General features: G+C 50.3%; 1 protein-coding gene across 1 annotated transcript in view; it reads left to right on the top strand.

Annotated features, from left to right (window-relative positions):
- Window positions 1–21,048, top strand: part of ZFAT (zinc finger and AT-hook domain containing) — a 180,439-nt gene that overhangs the window by 19,750 nt on the left and 139,641 nt on the right. Inside the window, exon 2 of the mRNA XM_032873487.1 lies at window positions 10,375–10,551. Coding sequence (XP_032729378.1) covers window positions 10,375–10,551 — 177 coding nt within the window. The remainder of the gene's footprint in view (window positions 1–10,374; window positions 10,552–21,048) is intronic.

Raw genomic sequence — 21,048 nt, forward strand, 5'->3', positions numbered from 1 at the left:
CCTCCATAAACTGAGGATGTTGGCGATGGTGGTGGTGGCAGTTGGGGTGACACTTAGCTCCTTCTCAGGTCAGGTGCCATCACAGACATAAGGTCTTTGTGAGCGAAGGAGGCAGGATAATATTGTTCTGCTCCTAGGGAGTGGGGGGAGGCTGAGGCAGCCATTTCAGGCCTCCTCTGCTCTTGGCGGACATGTAGGAACGTTCCCAGAGCATCCAGCTGTGGGAGTTCCGGGGCCTTGTCCTGTCCGGCCTCCCCTGAATCAGGACCCTCTGTGCACCTGGCCCACCCATTTGTAGTTTTGGAATCTGGCACTTCATGCCTTGGCTCTCCGCACCCACCAGGCGTGTCGTTGTGGTGGGCATAGCTCTTCTGTGTCAAGGATGCTTTTTCCTTATCAATTCTAAGTCTGAATCTATCTTGCTCTACTGGTTAAACCAATTTCCTCTCCCCCCCACCTTTCTTCTTTTTTGGTCAGCTGAATACTATGCACTTTTTTTTTTTCAAGATTTTATTGATTGATTTATTTTAGAGAGAGAGGATGCACATGAGCCAGGGGGAGGGTCAGAGAGAGAATCTCAAGCGGACTCAGCACTGATCATAGAGCCTGGCGCGGGGCTCGATCCCACGACCCTGAGATCGTGACCTGAGCTGAGAGAAAGCAGGAGTTGGACGCTTAACCAACTGAGCCACCCGGGCACCCCTGAACACGATGCACTGTTATTTGTCAGGCTAACATTTCACTAGAGAACGGCAGAGAGGCATGAGGCATAATGACCCCCAGCCACCCTCGTCCGCCCAGTCAGATGTCTAAACGCTGCCTCCAAGAAAAACACCAAAACATCATCAGACACAGGAAACGTTTGTCCTGTGTCCGGAGTTTGTGTCTCCTGCTCAGTGTCTGCAACTGTGGCCTCCCTTCTTCTGGCCAGTGTTTGAACCAAGCTGCCTGGGATCAGTCAGTGTCTTCCTTCCCCAAGGGGAGACCTTATTTTCTCATTTACTCTCCCTTTATTTCTAATATCCGTTTGAGGGGGGTTTAAAAATCTCCCTTCTTTCTTGGATTACACATGTAATCAGACTGTGGAAGATTTGAAGAACCCCGAGTCTGTGAAGGAGAAAGACCTGGTCTTCCTAATCCCCCCTCCCCCCAAGCCAGTCCGTGCTGCTGAGTGTTGGGGCCGGATGGTGTGAGCCTGGAGCCTGCACTCTGTGTCTTCAGACCCGCTCCCTGGCTTTCCCTTGCAGGCAAACAGTAGGCCCCAGTCACCCAGATGGAAAACCTTTTCTCCAGAGTTCCAACTCAGAAGCCCTCAGGGCCCATCTAACCCATAGACTTGATTTGTGTGGCAGGCTTCCATGGTGGGTTTTCCGAGGACCAGAGGTAGCTGCCCACCTCCCAGAGGCATCCCCGTGTGCCTCCCTGCCTTGAATTTGTTCTCCCCCTTGTTACTCTCAAGGCTTTTCAAGGGTTGGGTTCTGCCCCCACTGGCTGGCTGACCTCTGCTCCTCTTTTGTGGAAGCTCCCTTTGGCCTCCTGCTGTCCCACCATCTCCTGGGCCAGGTCCACTTCCCTCTCCTGAGCAATCTTCCCCAGTTGCCTCAGCCATGGGATTTCTGTGTTCTCCACGTGCTCTCCTGTGGCATGTGGTTAGTATGTTCTTGTGTACACACATGATCACACACATGTGCACACAGCCTGTGATCCTTCCCAGTTTGTAAGTTTCTGAAGCGCTGACCAAGTAGCTTTGGAACCATGCAGGCCTGAATTTGATTGTCTTGTACAAGCTATAGCATCCTCATCTGTAACATGGGATAGCAGTATCTATGTGGCTGACTTACGTAACAGGGCCTCTTTGTACAGCTGTGCAGGTTGTACACTGCTTCAGGGCAGCACATCTAAGGGAACTCTTTCACTTCATAGCTTTGTATATTCCTTATGACAGTTTTTTGCAAATGGTAATAGAGTGTCTTGTTCCAAGAAAATCAGGATATTGTGACCAGTTTCTGACAGGGGGAGCTAGTGTCTTGAGGAAGGGGTGCGTTTCCCTTCCTCGAGGAGGTGTCTTACATGTTAGCATCAGCCCTCTTGTTAGGATTAAACGTGATGGAGTGTGAAAGTGCCTGGTACTCAGGAAACATCTGCCTTCTCTTTCTGGAAAGCAGGGTTTCAAGTATGTCATGGAAGTAAGCCTGAATGTGGGGCCCCCAGCCCCAGTGTGTGTTGGGGGTGCCAGGAGGGGAAGTGGGGCCTTCTGGGATAAGAGCAAGGTTGGGAGTCAGGCTTTCCCGGGTGCCCACCCACCCTCCCCAACCCCAGAACTGAGCTGTGCTTCTGTGGGAATCTGGAAGTGTCACCCAGTCTCGCTGATTCAGAGACTCACACTGTAGTGTCTCTAAATCAGGAGGTATCCTGCAATCCGTGTGATAAGAAACCACTCTGTCTCATTTGGCAGTGTTTTTATCTTTTTGAACGGTATGTAAAATATCCGTGCCTCTTATAATAGCTGTTGTCTTAGATTTGACGGAATACAATAATAAACCTCTTTCTTAGATTGTTGTGAAGAGCCAGGGCGTCCAGTGTGAGCCTGGTGTGGAGCCCCCGCCCTGCGAGGGTGTGGTTGACCGGAGCTTCCTGCTCTTCTACTTACTCCTCTTTGGATTCCCTGCGTTTTGGTGACAGCAGGTGCTCAGGAATCGTGGTGATGATGCTGTGTGTGGCGGATCCACAGCTGGTGAAGGCTCTGTCAGATCAGCTAATTGGAAAATAATGGTTTGTCCTAACCCAGGCCCCTCTTCCTGAAGATGAACGAGAAAGGTATTTTAAGTTGCACTAAGCTGCACAATGAGACTTTTCTCATTACATTGGATATGACAGCGATCTGGCTGTATGTTGTTAAAATATTTCCACTCCCATTGGGAAGCTGCCAGCTCTTATGAATTTAATAACTTAAGGGCAAGTGAAAAACAAGAAAACAAAAATTCTGAAAGAATTTGCCAGCCTAGTCTTCTCACGAGATAGATAATTTAATGGGATCGGAGCTTTGGCTATTGCACTCTCTTCAAAGTTAATCAGTCCACGTAAAAATGGTTACAGAGCAGAGGGGTGATTTATACTAATCAAGGAGAGGAAGGAGGACAGTTTTCTAAACTAAAGCTTTAAAATAGAGTAATCCAATAGTCTAGTAATGTAGCATTTTGTCTTCTTGTGGGTATTGATAAATGTTTAAGCGTGTTTCTAGTCCTCACTTCATCTAACATTTACTTCTTGAGTGCCTACTGTGTCCCCAGCAGAGCATCGCTAAGCGGGGGGTGGATGGCATTGGGCGGGTCTCTGCAGGGGATGAGCGCATGTGGTGTGGGACTTGCTTGATAGAGACCTGGGGTGCTGGCCTTTCAGAGCCCTCATCGCTCCACCATCACCCAGCAGTGGGCGTGGGGACCGGGACTGACCCCTACTGTCTGCAGCGCCGCCTCACTCCACCCTTCCCCGCGCCATGTTCCTTCGTTCCCAGTAGGGCGTCTGGGATCAGATGGGGACCATTTTTAGTTGCATTGAGCCCATTTACTGTGTTGGGAGCCATCGGCACCGTGCATCTCCAGACCGTTTTCATCGTCCTGACCCAGTGGTTACATCTCACCTAACTGTTGTGCAACGTCCAAAGCAAGAGATCGATGCGGTATGGACGATGTGCGTGCCGAGTTTTGTCCGTTTTTATCACGTATGTGGATTCAGGTAGCCGCCCCCGCGGTCAAGATGCAGAACCGTTTGTGGACGTTTTGCCAGTTTGAGTGAGGAAGGAACATTACCCTTTACACCCCCTTTAGCCTCTGTTTATAACACAGTTGTAAACGTTTCTTCCGTAGACATTGAGGACCGCATCAGACAGACTTACTCTTTTTGCTTCAGCTGTCAAAATAATTTAGAAAACTAAAAGGAAAAGGAAAATCGGATGTATTTACTCATAGTTTTACATTTTCCTTTGTACTTTTCCCTTTTTTGATGTCCCAAGATTCATTGTTGTATCATTTCCTTTCTATTTAGAGAACTTCCTTTAGCTGTTCTTTGAGATTAAGTCTTCTGGGCAACAAGATTTTGTAGTTTTCCATCCTCTGGGGATGTCTTGGTCCCCCCCTTTCTTTCTTTCTTTCTCTTTTTTTTTTTTTTTTTTTTTTAAGATTCTGTTTATTTGACAGACAGAGATCACAAGTAGGCAGAGAGGCAGGCAGAGAGAGAGGGGAAGCAGGCCCCCCACTGAGCAGAGAGCCCAACTTGGGGCTCAATCCCAGGAACCCGGGATCATGACTGGAGCTGAAGGCAGAGGCTTAACCCACTGAGCCACCCAGGCACCCCCCCCCCCTTTATTTCTGAAGACTCTTTGTGCTGGATGCAGAGATCTAGGGGGACAGTTGCTTCCTTGCTGCTCTTGAACAAAATGCCACTTCCTCGTGGCTCCATCGTGTCTGATGGGAAATCTGCTGTCACTCGAACTGCTTCTCACACAGGAGCTTGTTTTCCCGGTTCTCTCTTGGCTCTAGTTTTCATATATTTGTTGACAGTGGGCCTTGGCACAGGTATCATTGGGTTCATCCTGGTAGGGGTTTGCTAACCTTCCAGAATGTGGGTTTGGGTCTTGTGCCAGATTTGGGAAATCTTCAGCCATTATTTCTTTGAATACTTTCCAGCCCCTCTGTCTTTCTCCTGTCCTGGGACACTGATGACGTGCACGTTAGATCTTTTGTTATGGTCCCACACGTCCTTGAGACTCTGTTCAGTTTTTTCTGTCTGTTTTCCCTGCTGTTGAGATTGTGTGCTATTTCTTGTTCTATCCTCAAGGTCACGGATTCTTTCCTCTGTCTTTTCCATTCTGTTTTGAGCCCATCCGTTGAGTTTTTGTGATTGCATTTTTCGTTTCTCAGATTCCCGTTTGTTTTTTCCTTGTATTTTCTCTTCTTTTGTTGAAGACATTGTGCCTTTGCATTTGTTCCAAGTGTGTTCATACTTGCTCATTAAACTGTTTCTGTGATAGCTGCCTTAAAATCTTTGTCAAATAATTCTGATATCTGTATCATCTCGTGTGGGTGTCTTGAGTGTTTCTTGTCATTCAACTTGAGATTTTCCTGATTCTTGAAAAATTACGAGGAATGAGTTTTGATTGAACCCTGGGCATTTTTGGTGTTATGTTATGAGAGTCTGGATCTTATTTAAATCTTCTGTTTTAGCAGACTCTTCTGACCCTGCCCTGGTGGAGAAGTGGGGTATGGCCTTGTCACTGCCAGGGAGGGTAGAAGTCCAGGCTCCCTTCTCGGCCTCTAGGGACGCCGTGGAGAAGGTGTGCCCCAGCACTGCTGGGCAGGATGGGCTTCAGGCTCCCCATTGCGGCCCCTGTGATGTTAGCTCTGACTAGGAGGGGCAGGAGTGCCTCCATCACTGTGGTAAGGAGGTACAGAAAGTCCTGACTCTGTACTGGGTCACCTCTGACCCCGGCCCAGCAGGGAGTAGGAAGGGGGCTTCATTAACCACGGGGTCGGGTGGAAGTCCTGGCTTCCGGCTTGGCCTTTGCCGGCAGGGTTGGCGGGGGGGCTTTGGCTGTTGTAGGGCAGCTCATGTGCTGAACTCAGTGTTGGGAGGAGGACCCCAGGGAAGGGGGTGTGGAGGGGCCAGGGCATGGGGGACCCCCAAGGGGAGGGAAAGGGTGGGTGCACACGAGGTTTCTCAGTCTCCCTGTCTCCCAGCAAAAGGTCTAGAGGGATACACACCAAAGTGGTCAGTGATGCCCTTGTTCTAGAGGGGATGATAAGGGGGCTGTCTCTATTCTGTGGGGTTTCGTGTTACTTAGCTGTTTTACGATGAGCATGTATTCTTACGGTAACTTTTGTCATCAGTGATAACAGTCACAAGAAGCAGCTCTGTTAATAGGGCCAGGAGACCCGGAATGCCTGCATCCTGCCTTGCTCTGGTTATCCCACCTTGACCTCCCAGAGGAGGTGGACTTAGAAAGAACAACAGAAGGGAAAGGCTGCCCTTGCTTGTGTGCTGGGGCCAGGCCATCCTGTGAGCTGGGTGGAGCGCGTGGCATCCACTCAAAGCTGAGTCGACCCTCTTTGCCTGTTTACCCAAGGGCCTGGGACTTTTTTGGGGGGCGAGGGGTCCCTCAGGAGCAGGCCAGCTTCAGCTGACACATGTGCTGCCCGCTGACAGAGGAAGGGCTAGGACCTGTTGGCCCCCAGTGACCCTTCCCAGTGGCAAAGGGCCCTAACCAATCTCCCAGGACCTACGAGCCCCTTCATGACCTTCTTCAGGGAGTTGAGGCTCCGCCATCTCTGGGTCTCCCGGCAGGGCGGTAGTGAGCAGGTGGAAGTCAGAGGTCATGGGCAGGATGTAGTTCTTCCTGGCCAGGAGTATTTGCAAATCAGAGTTCAGAAATGAGGACTTGTTTATGCAGTTATTTTAAGATTATCCTCTTGAATAGTACAGAGTAACTGTTGAAAACTGGCAAATAGTTCATAGAAATGGAACACTCAAACTCCAAACTTCTGTGATTTTCCTTGTATTGAACATGTGGTTTTCTCTTTGAATCCTTTTGTTGAGGATGAGTGCACAGTAATTGGACCTAAAAATGTATCCAAATTATAGCATCTTTATCAGAATTAGCTGACAACATAATTATGATTATATTTCAGGGTATAAGATACATTTTTCCATATTAGTCCCCTATAAAAAATGAAAAGAGCTCCTTTGTTGTTATTTTGGTGGAATAACAATTCCTAATATTTGGGGGAGGCAGCCTGAGCTGACACTTTGTTTGCCTGTTCTGGCATTTTGCTGTTCACACCCTGCTTTATGGGCATCTCCAGAGAGTGCCCGGGTTACCTCCCGGTCGGCGGTCTGGGGACAGTCACAGATGATGTTCAAGGGGGAACACTGTGTATTCTGTCTCGACTTCCAGAACCAGCTGCCCTTAAACATACCAGATTGCATCGGGGGACTGGCTGGCTCAGTTGTGGGAGCGCTGTGACTCTTGGTCTCAGGGTTGTAAGTTTGAGCCCCATTGGGTGTAGAGATTACTTAAAAATAAAATCTGGGAAAAAAACATAGAAAGCTAAGATTGCATGGCAGGTGGCAACACAGAGACCACCCACCCACTGGCATAGCTCAGGGGGAGTAGTTGTGTGGTCCTGTTGGCAGTTACGTGGCTGTGTCCCTTACCAGTGCTGACCTGGGAAGGGCCACGTGGCACCTCGGAGACCGGGGGCCTGGGTCTGGTAGGTCTGCATTCCACCTTGACTGCTTCCCTGGCCGCATGGCCGGGGCCGGGGGGGAGGCCAGTCTCTCCGCCTCCTGGGTCCCACAGGCTCACGGCTGCCCCCACCCTCGGTGAAGTGATGGTCCTCCTGGGTCACACATGTCTTTATCTTAATGCCCGCCCCTGGGAGCTCCGGGTCTAGTCTCCATCTGCCTACCCAACGAGCTACGGGCATGGGAAGCGCGTGGGCCAAGGCCAGGTACTACCCCGGCCTTCAGGGGGTGTGGAATAGCCAGGTAACAGCTGCCTGACTTACAGTGGCCTCCCGTGCTTTGTCATGCGTAGATGCAGACGTCCGTCTCATTAATCTGGTCTCCAGACAGGGACTGGTGTGCCTGTCCCTGAGCCTCACACTTATGCTGCGGTCACTGGAAGTTCTGCTCTGTTAAATGTCACTGGATTCCCTTTCTCCCAAGAGCATCACAGAAGTCGGTACCATGTAGAGTCTGTTGGGAAGTAGCTTTGTAGAAACCGTTCAGTGTGGCTGGGGTGTGCCGTGTCCCTGTCGCCACGCAGCCAGGGCTGCACGCCCGAGCTTTGTCTGTGACGGGGGCCTCTGGGGGGTCCACTCATGGCCACTGCCCAGTACACGCTGGAAGGAGCACAAAGGAAACTGATGGCTGATGCGGGGGCTGTGCTCTTGGCGGGGCTTGTCATTCAGACGCTGTGGGCCACCACGGTGGGCGTTTTAGCCCAACCTGAAGGAGCTCCGCGCCAGTGTGTAGCCACACTCAGCTCCTGTCGGAAGCAGGTGCCCGAGAGTCTGCTCCCTGCTCCCTGCCGGCCGTGACTCGGGCGAGCTGCTCTCCTCTTTCAGGCTCCGTTTCCTTGCCCGTGGAGGGGCTTTACAAACCCTGTTTTGCCTAAATCGTGGAGTCGTTGTAGGGTCAGCAGGAAGCACGTCAAAAACAACATGGCCTCATATAAAGACAAGAATTGTTTCTGTAATCTCTTCGTGTTTGAACGGGAAGGGTTCCTTAGGAATAAAGCATTTCTTGGAGAAAAATAAAATATCGATTGGCAGTATTCATGAGAGATTTTCATTGATGAAGCAATGTACTGCTTTGTTAAATTTCTGTTTCTGGTGTTGTTTGGTAGGGAGGAACTCTCGTGGGTCGTTACTCCGCCTGCATGTCCGCGGAGGAGGCCTTCCTTTGGGTCCAGAGGGAGACCTGGTTCTGCGGCCTCAGTGCCTCAAAGGGCTCTGTCCTCACTGGGGCAGCGTCAGGCTGGCCCACTGCCTTTCTCTCTGGTCAGAGAGTTTTGCAGCAAAAAGGAAGAGAAAAATGGGGTGGGGGAGAGCAGGGGAGTGGAGATCAAGAAAGATTTTTGTTTTAAGACAGGAAAGATAAGCATGCAGCAAGTGGCAGAGGGGAAGAATTGGTGGTCTGGAGAGAGAAGCAGAAGTTTCTGGAACACTGTCACTGGAGGGAGGGGTTGGGGTTCCAAGCACGCAGGTCCCACGTATCCAGTGGCCTTCCAGGGTGGGCTGTGGGTTCGGTCTTCCCAGGTGTAGGCACAAGGGTTGTGTTGTCTTTAGAGAATTTTAAAACAGTAACGACATTTAAATGTTGGCCTGCTTTTTTGCTTTTTCATGTCCCTGAGCCACTGGTACTAAACAGTATCAGTGACAAAAATGTTGCGCGCGCTGGGGTGGCCTGCCCCCACAGACCCCTGCCCCACCTCCCACAACACACACACCTTCCGTGGCACTGCAGGTGCCAACCGTCATAGCAACAGGAGCAAGGCGGGGCGGGTGGGGAAGGATGCGGGTGGGTGGGCAGGTGTGGGGGAGGAGGCTCGTGGGGGCTGTCGTTGCATGGCTCGTGGGGCATAGGAAGCAAGGTCAGCAGCCCAGTGTGAGGCTGGGAGGTGGGAGTGCAGCGGTAAGAAGCATTTGTCCACCGTCCGCGGAGAGCAGATGGCCTAGAGCTCCTGCAGGATTGCCATGTGTCTGTCCAGCCTCCAGAGAGAGCAGGTGGCCCGGAGACCTTGTGTGACTGCCGGGCAGGGTTGAGTCCCCGTGAGGCTGGTAAGGGTGGGGGGAAGCAGGGAGTGTGAGTGTAGATCCCCAGCTGTCCAGCATGCCGGTGAGGTGGGCGAGGGTACGTGGTAGGTGGAGAGCTGGACTGAGTCAGGGCTGTGGTCTACGGTGTTCCCACTTCCCAGCGGGCAGGTGAGTGGCCTCTCCTAGCGCATTCCGGGAGCCCGGGGGTATTACTACCTCCTGAAGATCACTGCGCTTTACAGCTTCTAGGGGCAGGGTTGGAAATGTAGTCTGGGTTTGTCGGGCTTCAAAGCCAGTGTCCCTTCCATCATCCGGTTCTCCTCTGCGCTGTTAAAAAAAAGAGCTAGCTTTTAATTAGTTTTTTGATCCTGAATTTAATATTCCTCTATGTACCGACAATTATCTGAGACTCAGAAAGGAGCTTTTTCCCATTACATCTTCCTGCCTAGTATAATGGGATGAAAGTAATGGACTGTTAGTAAATATTTGTGAATGGTGGTAATGCTTTCAAATAGGAATTAAGTGGCTTAAAAAAAAATCAACAGATTCCCATTCTTCTTGTTTTTAGTCCGTATGCCAGCCAGTGAAAGGTGTCTTGGCTCTTGAGAAATGCTGTTTTGATCAATTTTTCCTTGTACCTAATTTGAGAGAGCCTAGCTAGAGCACTTAATTGCTGTCAGTGAGGTTCACTCATTTGAAGGTTGGATTTTGGTTTTGCAGTTTCCTACTTTTTTTTTTTTTTTTTTCCTCTTTTTACCTTGCCATGTCAATGCTGGAATCTGGGATGTTGGGTATATTTGGGTAACGCGGGCGGGGAGGTCAGGGTTTGCCCATATTAGACACTAGCCAGGAGGACTGAAGAATGAATTTTCTGGCGACTGGGGCCACCTGAAGTTAGAAGTGAGCTGCCTGGTCTGGAGGTGTCCACGAGAGGGACAGTCTGTTGGAGGCTGGCCACAGCTCAGAAGGGCAGCCTTCAGTATTTTTCTTCGGTGATTGGAAGCAATCATTGTTTTTGTTAGGTTGAAATAACATAGTTTGCTTTTTTTTTTCCTTACAGAAAACACAGCCATCTTCATGTGCAAATGTTGTAACCTTTTCTCACCCAACCAGTCAGAGCTACTGTCCCACGTTTCTGAGAAGCACACAGAAGAAGGGGTTAATGTCGATGAAATCATCATTCCCCTCAGACCTCTGAGTACACCTGAACCCACCAACCCAAGCAAAAGCGGAGATGGTAAGGGGCCTTGGGGTTCCCGAGGGGGGGGGAGGCCACGGCCACGGACGTGCCCGTTGGTGGCGATGGTGGTGATTTGCTCACACGTACTTTGACACTAGGTTTGTGTTTGGTGGGCCCTGAAGCCCAGAGCGCTCCCGTTTCCCACAGTTAGTCCTTGTCCAGCTCTAGGCCCGTTCAGATAGGAGTGTGTGTGTGAGCGCACCGCACCCGGCCCCTGTGGGAGCTTCTCCAGCGCCTGGCTGTAGGAGGAGGAGGGAACGCGTGAAGGAAGGAGGGAGTGCATGAGAGGAGGGGTAGCCTCCCACAGTGTACGGAGCACGAGCTTGTCCTCAGACGAGTGTGGCTCTCACCCGGCTCTGGGACCCGCGCGCTGTGTTCCCAGAAGCACAGCACGTGACTTCTCTGAGCCTCCCCGTGCGTACCTGACAAATGAAGATGAATGTGCCTGTCACAGGCGCGATGTGCCTGTGGCACCAGATGACGCCCAGCCCGGAAGACAGTAAAGGGGAGCTCTTCTAATATGCGTGATGAATGTGTAAGGATACACAACCCGAGGCGCAGCGTTCCTGAATGAGCGTGTAAACCTTTGATCCGCACAGACTCCTCCGGGTCCGCAGGCAGCGTGCGGACTGAGATCCGTCTTGTCCGCCGCGTCCAGATGTGTCCCGCTGGACGGCCCCTGCGCGGAGGGCGGCTGGCCTCGAGACGCCGCCGAGGCGCTGTAATGAGGTCCCCGTAGACCAAGAGAATACGGAGTAGACGAAGCGTAGCTGCACGTGGCAGTTCCAAAAAGCCCCCACAAAACCGTTCTTATATAGCGAGGGACCCCCGCCAGGCCCCTGCGCAGAAGGATGGTCTGTTCCGTGGCAGGACCCGTCAGCCGCACGGGTGACCGAGTGCTCATTCCTGGGCGGATTCAGACTGGCGCTTCCCAGCAGCCGCGTTATTGATCCTCTGTCCGACGTCCTTAGCGAGGAGCGACTCCAGACAGACAAGGTTTGGTTCATGAGTCCCTCTGGCCGTTCCGAGGGAGCGCAGAGAAATACACCTGACTGAGGATTAAGTTGTTGGAGTTAGGCGAAGCTCTGCTGGTTACTGGGAGCGGCGTGAGCTGAAGCCGAGGAAACCCAGCCCCGGTGAGCCTGGCGGCGGCCGTCGTACAAGGAGAAGCGGGCGTCGTCGTGTCTCCTCACCCGCAGCCGGCTGCGCCGGGCCCGCAGCGCTTCAGTCCTGGCACGGGCCTCGGGGCCGCATCTGTCGTCTCCCCGCTTCGGGAAAGCAGGTCTGAGGTGGGGAGTGCCACGTAATCGCATCTCAACCGATGGTGCCCATTCGAGTGTCTTTGCTTTGGGGGTGGGGGGTCAGTGAGGCGTTACGAATCTCCCCAGTGGCCTGATTAAAAACAGGCCGGAGAGCTGAACAGACGTGTTCCCGAAGGAGGCGTACAGACGACAGCAGGTGCGTGAAAAGGTGCTCAGTGTCTCTAACCGTCAGGGACCTGCAAGTCCCAACCGCAGGGAGCGCTCAGCTCGCGTGTGGTGGGAACGGCTGTCCTCAGCAGGACGAGATAACCAGGGTTGGCGAGGATGTAGAGAAAAGGGACCCTTGTGCCCTGTTGGTGGGAATGCCAACTGCTGCGACCACTATGGAGAACAGGATGGAGGTTCCTCAAGAAAGTAGATAGAATTACCACGTGATCCAGCAATCTCACTTCTGGAAATGTATCCAGAGGAACTGAAGTCAGCAAGGCGGAGAGAGATCTGCACGTGTTCATCGCAGATTCGTTTACAGTAGATATCCCAAGTGTCCATAGATGCGTGGATCCAGATCTCCCTCTCTCTCTCACAGGAATGTTATTCAGCCCTAACAAAGGAGGAAAGCCTGCTGTTGGCAGCATGGATGAATCCGGAAGACGTTATCCTAAGTGAAATAAGCTAGACGCAGAAAGACTCATACTGTATGATCTCACATATGTGTCAAATCTAAAATAGGTGAATTCACAGAACCAAAGGGTAGAACGATGGTTGCCCGGGAGTTGGGCGAATGGGGAGGTGATAGTCAAGAGGTACAGACTCTGAGCTGGGTAGGTTCCGGGGCTCTAACGCGCAGCCTGGGAATTACAGTTCACGGTACTGTAGCGTATACTTGGAGTTGCTGACTGAGTAGACCATGAGTGTTCTCACCAAAAGAGAAAGAGGGTTCTCCTGTCCATTGTAGTGAGCATTTCACAGTGTATATGTGCATTAAGCCATCTTGTCATGCACCTTAAAAAAACAAATCGTGTGACCTAAATATATGCAATTTTGGTTGGTCGATCATCCATTAGTAAAGCTGGAAAAAAAAAGAATCTGCCTAATGCTAGGGCCTCACAGGTCGGCCACCCTTCCCTCTGCCACTGAGTCTGGGGGTGAGTAAGGCCCATCTGTCCAAACCTCACTGGAGGACCCCCGATGACGTCCATATTCCCTATGGCCACAGTCCTGCGGAGTGGTTAAGATGCATTGGCTTTCCAAAGAGTGTGGCTTAACAGACAGTTGGAACCAGAGCTTTAGTCAGGAACTTTGAGTGTTGCCTCTGGGGTTGAGCTTCTATAAACTCAGAAGAATGGATAAAATCTCTTATGTAAAATTCATATGGCAGATAGAAGTCACATGGGTTAATGGGCTGACAACGTTGAGAAAGGGGGTTACAAAGCTTTAATTCTGTTTTTATTCAGCTTTGCTTATTAAGATTTTTCTTCCAACTAACATGAAATGTGACTGAGATAAAATAATTTGAATTTTTCATTTCATTTATAAATAATGAGCAAGTGATGAGAGCACAGATAGATCTCCTCCTGGAATTCTGCGCATCAGTGGTTTCTGGGACGCGTATGCTGACTTCCGTCCTCGCCCCTGTTCCTGATGGTAATGAGAGGTATGGCTGTCCGCTCAGGACACCACCCTGGGTCCCCCTCTTCCTTGAGATCCATCCTTCTCTTCGACTCCCCGACAACCAGCCCACCAAGCCCGTCTCCCCCCCCCGAACCTGCCCTGCGGCCATGGTCCGTCCCTCAGTGGGGATGACCATGTGTTCTCTCTCCCCTTCGTTCCAGGAATGCGCTGACTTACGTGGTTGGGTTTTCATACCCTGAACCACTCTTGTGTTCTTGGGATACATTCCACTCAGTCATACTGCATAATCCTTTTTCATGTGCTCGTGGAGCTGGTCTGCTGGAACCTTGATGAAGAGATTAGGGTTTGTATTCAGAGACCTTATGGAGGGCCATTTCTCTGATGTCTTTGGTTTTGGAATCAGAATAATAGTGGCGTCACAGAACGAGCTGGGAAGTGTCCCTGCCTCCTCTGTTTTTTGGAGGATTTTGGAAGTATTGGTGTTAGTTTTTCTTAATGTTTGATAGAATTCACTGGTGAAGCCCTTTAATTCTGGCCTTTGGGTGGGAAGTTTTTGTATTACCGATTCAGTTGCTTTGCTTGCAACAGGCATGTGACTATGTTCTGTTGCTTTGTGAATGCCTTTCAGTGGTATGTGTCCTCGGAAGTTTTCCATTTCATCAAAGTTCTCTGATTTGTTGGAAATAATTACTTGTTCACAGTATCCCTGAGAATTAAAAAAAAACAAAACACCTTTTTGTAAGATGAGTGGAAATGTTCCATTTTCCACTCTTGATTTTAGCTGTTTGAATCTTACCTCTTTTTCCTTGGTGAGTTTAGCTAAAAGTTTGTCAGTTTTTTGATTTCTATATTCTGTTTTTTGTTTAATTTTTACTTTTTGTCCTTCTGCTTGGTGTGCACTTGGTTTGCTTCTGTTTTCTCTGGTTTCTTGGGTTAGAGGAGTAGGCTACCGATGGGAGATCTTTCTGTGTCTCACACAGGCATTTACATTTACAGCTTTGTGGACCTGTTCTCATGGCATCCCACCTGTGTTTGCATGTCGTGTTTCCTCTTGATCATCTCAGTGTTGTTTCCTGATTCGATATCCTCTTTGACCTATTCATTATTTAGGAGTGCCATTTAATTTCCATGTATCTTTGAGATTTATAAATGTCTGTTCTTTTTATTTTTTTTTAAGATTTATTTATTTATTTGATATTTGACAGAGACAGTGAGAGAGGGAACACAAGCTGGGGGGGTGGCAGAGAGAGAGACAGGCTTCCCATGGAGCAGGGAGCCCGATGTGGGGGGTCGATCCCAGGACCCTGGGATTATGACCTGAGCCAAAGGCAGATGTCTAATGACTGAGCCACCCAGGCACCCCTGTTTTTTCTTTTTTAAAATTAAATTTTAATTGGAATACATGTTACAATAGTGGCAGGGTGTGTAAGATAGTGATTTGATATTCTTATATATTATGAGATGATCACCGCGATGGCTCTGGTCACCATTTGTCACTGAAGTTATTATAATATTATCGATTATCTTCCCTATGCTGTACTTTTTTTTTTTTTTAAGGTTTTTAAAATTACTCATTAGAGAGCACGAGTGAGAGCAGGAGCAGCGGCGAGGGTCAGAGAGAGAGGGAGAGGCAGACTTCTCACTTAGTGGGGAGCCCCATGCAAAGCTCAATCCCAGAACCCGGGATCACACTCCGAGTGCCAGGCAGATGCTTAACCGACTGAGCTACCCAGGTGCCCCTTCTATGCTGTACTTTTCATCCCCATGACTTAGTTATTTTATAGCTGGAAGTTTGCACCTCTTAATCCCCTTCATGTGTTTCACTCATCCCCCGTCCCTCTCCCTCTGGCAACCACCTGTTTGTCCTCTACTTCTGTTTTGTTTTTTTAGACTCCGTATATAAGTGAAATCATATGGTATTTATCATTCTTTCAGACTTATTTTACTTAGCATAATACTCCCTGGGTTTATCTGTGTTGTCGCAAATGGCAAGATTTCATTATTTTTTTATGGCTAAGAGACATTCCAGTGTGTGTGTGTGTGTGTGTGTGTGTACACAGACATAACACAACTTTTTTTCCCATTCATCTGTCGGTAGACACTTAGGCTGCTTCCATATCTTGGTTATTTTAAATAATGCTGTAGTGAATGAAGATGTGTGTGTAGTTTTTCAAATTAGTGTTTTCATTTTCTTCAATACCTAGAAGTAGAGTTTCTGGATGGTAGGGCAGTTCTGTTTTTAATTTTTTGAGGAGCCTCCGCACTGTTTTCCAGAGTGGCTGCACCAGATTGTATTCTTGCCAACAGTGCAAGAGGGTTCCCGTTCCTCCACATCCTCTCCAACACTTGTTATTTCCTCCCTTCTTGATAATAGCCCTTCTGACAGGTATCTCACTGTAGTTTTGGTTTGCGTTTCCCTGACGAGTGATGTTGAGCATCTTTTCATGTGTCTCTCGGCCATCTCCATGTGTTCTTTGGAAAAATGTCTGTTCAGTTCCTCTGCCCATTTCTTAATTGGGTTTTGTTTTGTTTTGTTTTTTTTTGGGTTTTTTTTTTTTTTGGTCATTCACTTGTATGAGTTATTTATTTCTAATTTCAGCTCACATAGTTTGTATGTATTTGAGCCCTTACACATTTATTGAAACTTGATATATGGACTAACATGGTTTATCTTAGAGACTGTTCCCTGTGTGATTGAGAAAAATTTATAGTCTGCTACTGATGGTGGCACATTCGCATAGATAAGTGTTAGGTTTTGCTGGTCTGTAGTGCTGTCCGCGTCTTCCGTTTCCTTACTGAAGCCCAGATTTTTATAACTGAGGAATTTGTGGCTCAGAGACCGGAGGTCTTACAACCACCCGCTCACGGTGACCCAGTTAGTAGGTGGGAGGGTGGGATTTGGGCCCAGCTGCCTTGACGGCATTTGCCTGCTCTTGTACTGCTCTGTGTATAATCAATCAGATTCTTACTACGAAGCTACTTTAAAAATTATTTTCCTTTATTAACTAGTTTACTTTTGACTTAAATTTTTCTTGAACACATCTCTTTTTTTGGTGTGCACATACGGGAAGATTAGTTGCCTGTACAGTTTAATTTTTTAAAAGTATTTAAGACTTTAATTAAATGCAGAGTCTTCATATGAGAACGTTTCTTCAAAAGTCTTTCATTAAGAACCCCAAGTCCTCCTTTTTCTCTCTGTGAGTCCGTAAAATTCGAGGCTTCCAGAAGCTTAGTTTCTCTCTAATGACTTCTATTCAGGTTTAACCTTCACAATTCATTTTAAGTTGAGAGATACTTGAAATGGTTTAATTAAACCTTTAACTGAGTAGTAATTGATTTATTGTTTTGGTCTCCCTTTATAACAGGAAGGTTCCTAAATCCTTTGGTTTATTTTATAGCCTTTTAATCTTTTTTGCTCATGTAGGAAGTGGTCTGCCTAAGAACCTTTCATTTTCTCCTCTCTTCCCCATCAGATCTCTGGCTGTGGTCCAAGAAAAAATTGCCTTACAGAGAGAATGTGCATGTGTGTGGTTGAGACTGAGGAGGTATGTGGGTGTGTATTTGGGTGTGAGTGGTGGGTGAGTGTGCGTGCACATGTTCGTTCATCCTGATGGCGGCGGGGACAGGGGGACCTGCTGGGGCTGGAACTCACGGGGGTCCCTGGAGAGCCTCTGCGATCTTCTTCCCCTTTCAGACCTCCCAGTGGAGCTCTTCTCCTTTTATCTCTGCCTTCCCTCCCACCCCGTTTCTTTATTCAGACATCACGCACCTGTCAGATGCTTGGGTGCCCTGCTTGGTGCTGAGAGTGCGGGGCGCATGGGGCGCTCTTCCCGCTGGGCCTTCCTCCAGGCTGGGGGGGTCACAGGTAGGCAAAGAGGCAGTTGTGCAGGGCAGCAGGGAAAGCACTTCTCTGGGATCAAGGACGGGATGCCAGAGAGGGGGTCACAGATTTTAGTCTGAGGGTGGAAGCTGACGTCCAAGTGTAAATCTCTGTGTTGTCCCTCCTGGACTGCTCCCACGAATAGGGTCATTCTGAGTGTACACAGGCATTGCTGTGCTCTGTTCCAGAAACCACTGAAGCCTGAGCCCGCTAACCTCCTCCAGTGGCAGTGTGGGGGTAGTTAAAGAGCACCCATCCCGGACTCAGGTGGACCAGGTCCCAGTCCTGGGGCTGTCACCTGATTGCCTCGGCTGGGGCTGACACACACAGGGCTTTTGTGCGGGTTACAAAGAGGCGCCCCACTCTGGGCCGGGGAGGTAGTAGCCGGCTTGCTTTCTGGGTGAACAAGCAGAAAACGTGGTCAGGGCGGATGCAGCCCGCGCCCCAGGGCTCAGCTCGGCTCGTGGAGCATGGTCTGGGTACTGGACCCCCTACCCCACCCCCATGGCACCTCACGCAGCCTGTGGAGGCCCTGCTGGGACTTCGGCAGGTGGCTTCTGTCCTCTGTCAGCGGGACATAAGATGCTTGCCTTTTTTTTTTTTTGGAAAAGGTTACATGATAAACGCATGTTAATACACGGTGCCTTAGTGCGTGGTACACACGGTGCCTTAGTATGTGGTATGCGCACGCTGCCCTTCAGAGCCCCTAGTTCCCGTTTCCTCCATCTGTGGTCTGGTTCAGGAGTCGGATCGCACTGAGGCGTGTAGCTGGGGACGCGGTGGTCCCTTTCCTGCGGAGTGTAGCGGAGGGGCCGCAGTACTACTTCCGCGCTATGAAATGAATGTCAGCGTGAAGCTCGCCGGGTCTGAGGCGAGCCGTGGGCTCAAAGCCTAGCTGTGCCACTTAGTTTTCTGTGTCTCGAGGCCGCTTGGTGAGTCTTGTAGACCCTCAGCGTCGCCTTCTGTGCAGGGCGTGCTGCGCTGCCCCCGCGGGGATGGACGGGAGACACCCGGGAAGCGCGTTGCAGGGCGCCTGCGCGGGAGCGCCGTCCGCTTCCTCGCCGCTGCTGCTGGCGGGACGCGGCCGCACTGTCGCCGGGGACTCCGCGGGGAGCAGGCGTGGGCGCCTCCGGCCTCCTGGGCGCCCCGTGGCATGGCCGGCTGCGGTCTGTCCCGTGGAGAGGTGCTGCGTCCCCCATAGACCTCCAAGGCGCGCTCTCCCTCGCTTCTGATAAGTAACTCATTGTCTTCCCCGGGCTTCCGGGGCTCGTTGGGAGTAGGTGTCAGGGAGGTGGACTCTCGGGTCCAGCCGTGTTCGAGTTGCCTCCGTTCTGGAGTTGGAGACACTGGATTGAGCTGTGGAGTGAGGGCTTTCTCCCTGGCCTCCAGCGTGGTGAAATGTGGATGCGCCTGATTCCGCGCTGGCTTCTGGGTGTGGGGGAGGCGTCAGAAGGAAGAAATCAAGGGAGGAGGTCGCGCAAGAGCAGGTGTGCGTTCCGTCACAGGGTCTGGCAGCGGCCGGGGCAGGAGGTAACGGTTGCTTCAGGGAAGTAGTCCAAGGGAGAGTTTTCATGAGTGTGGCCGTAGTCACAGGAGGTTGCCATTTAGTGATCCCCTTCCAAGTACTATGCTCAGCATTTTAATGGATGGCTTTTATTTATAGGGGACTATAAAACAGAGACAGTTGTGTGTTTATTTTTCATACTGGAGGCGGCTGCTTGGGGGGGATTTAATGCCGGCGGCCTGGCTCGCAGCTGGTGTTCTCTGCAGTGCAGCACAGGCTCTTTCCACGGGTCAGAGCCGACCCAGGGGCCACATCACCCAGCAGAAAGAGTTGGGAGGGGAGAGGGAACCCGGATCCTGGTTCTGGGAGCTTAGCAGCAGCTTCTGGAAAACGTGCTAAGCCCCTTGGACCTCCAAGTCCCTTATTTCTTTTCTTATTGAGGAAATTACATTTGCTGTATTCATCTCTGAAGGTTTTTATGGGGATAAAATGAGATAAGAACTGGGAACGGGCCTTGCACACTTGAGTGATGTATAAATAAAGGGCTTATGTTACTAGATTTTTAGCAACGTGGAGCTGTTTTTTCGTGGTGCTCATGTCGTCTTTTGATTGAATTAAACCTTTGGCTGATTGTTCCTGTCCTTTGCCAGTTTTGGCCTTGGATCTGTAGGGACGGTTCTCTGACAGTGAGGAAGTTGTCCCCACACTGTGGTGTCGGGGCAGGGTTGAAAGGTGTGGTGGCTCCCATCTGTCTTCCTTCTGGAAACTCTGGATGCAGGAAGTGGCTTCTTTTCTTGCCATCAAACAATGTGTATTTACTAATTAAGTGTCCCCTTCATCTCCAGCTCTGTTTGTGATCCTTGGGCTCTGGGAATTCAACCTCAGGATGTGTAATGGGTGGGAAGAGAGGGAAACATGCAGGCTGGAGGCTGTGTCAGTGGCGTGCACAACACGCGTACCTCACACTGTCAGCATGAGACCAGCTGGGATGACCTCGTGGAGGAGGACGTGAAGGTTTGAGTTGGGGCCTGGGGTCTGACTGGGGTGCAGGAGGTGGGCACAGACGGGGGAGCAGTGCAGGTACATAAAAAGACTGGGATTGTCTGTGCAAATTTAGGGAGGTCTGGAACATTGCCAAGCACTTGAGAGAGAGCACAGCTGTGTATGTGTGTGCGTGTTGAGCCATGTGAGGAAGGACCGAGAACACCAGGTCTGACTGTTGTGAACAATGGAATGTTCTAGAACGAGGTAGTGAGACACGAGGAGGACGGGAGCAGGAGGCTGTGGTCTGGGGGCCATGTGTAGGGATTTGTGGAGTTTAGGGGCAGATGTCTTTCGGACAAATCAGAGGTCCTGGACAGACCGAATCAAGGACTGCACGCAGGGGGAAGGGGAACGAAGGGCAAGCCCATCCCAGGGTTTTGACTGAGAGGTTGCAAGGTTTCCCTTGCCCAGTTCCAGAGTTCTCAGCAGTTCTGTAAAATATTTGTAGTTGACAGCAGCAACTCGTTTTCTGTGCTTTTAAATTATTCCAGGTTCATCTATGAATATTTCATTTTCCGCTAATTGGTCTTGAGCATCTGCATTATGGATGTAGCAAGATGTAAGATTAGTTTTGTCACCGTCCTGTTAGAGGATTTCCAAAGCTCTCAGGGCTGATTTTATGTTTCTTCCTTGACAGCCACATTGCGCACGGCCCGCTGGGGTCTGGGGCCACCGACAGTCTAACAACGTGATTGGCACCTGCTGTGCAGGACACCAGGTTAGGTGCTGGGGGAGACAGAGAGTCAGGACCTGGGCTCTGCCTGCAGGAGTCCCCTGTCCGCGAGGAATGACCCAGACTGTGGCAGAGTCTCGCACCCTGTGGCACCATGGTCGCAGTCACATGCTCTGGCTCAGTTCTGAGGAGAGAACGCCGGGTGTCCTGCCACAGTGTGTGGGCTGGACCCTAGGTTAGGGGCACAGTTGCCCGCAAGACTGCTGACCCCAGCCATAATTTTGGGAGTCCCTGGGCCACCCTCTCTCTGACCAGCTAGCTGCAAATTCGGGGACCCCAAGGACTCCCTCTGGTTCCTTAATTTGCTAGAATGATTCACAGAACCCAGAAAAGTACTATACTTGTGATTACCATTTTATACAAAAAGCATAGAGGTCAAAACCATCCAATGGGAGAGATGCATGGGCCAAGTCTGGGATTGGGAGGGTTCTAGACATGG

The sequence above is a fragment of the Lontra canadensis genome, unplaced genomic scaffold (assembly GCF_010015895.1).
Source record: "Lontra canadensis isolate GAN:19392208 unplaced genomic scaffold, GSC_riverotter_1.0 scaffold49, whole genome shotgun sequence".
Taxonomy (NCBI): Eukaryota; Metazoa; Chordata; class Mammalia; order Carnivora; family Mustelidae; genus Lontra; species Lontra canadensis.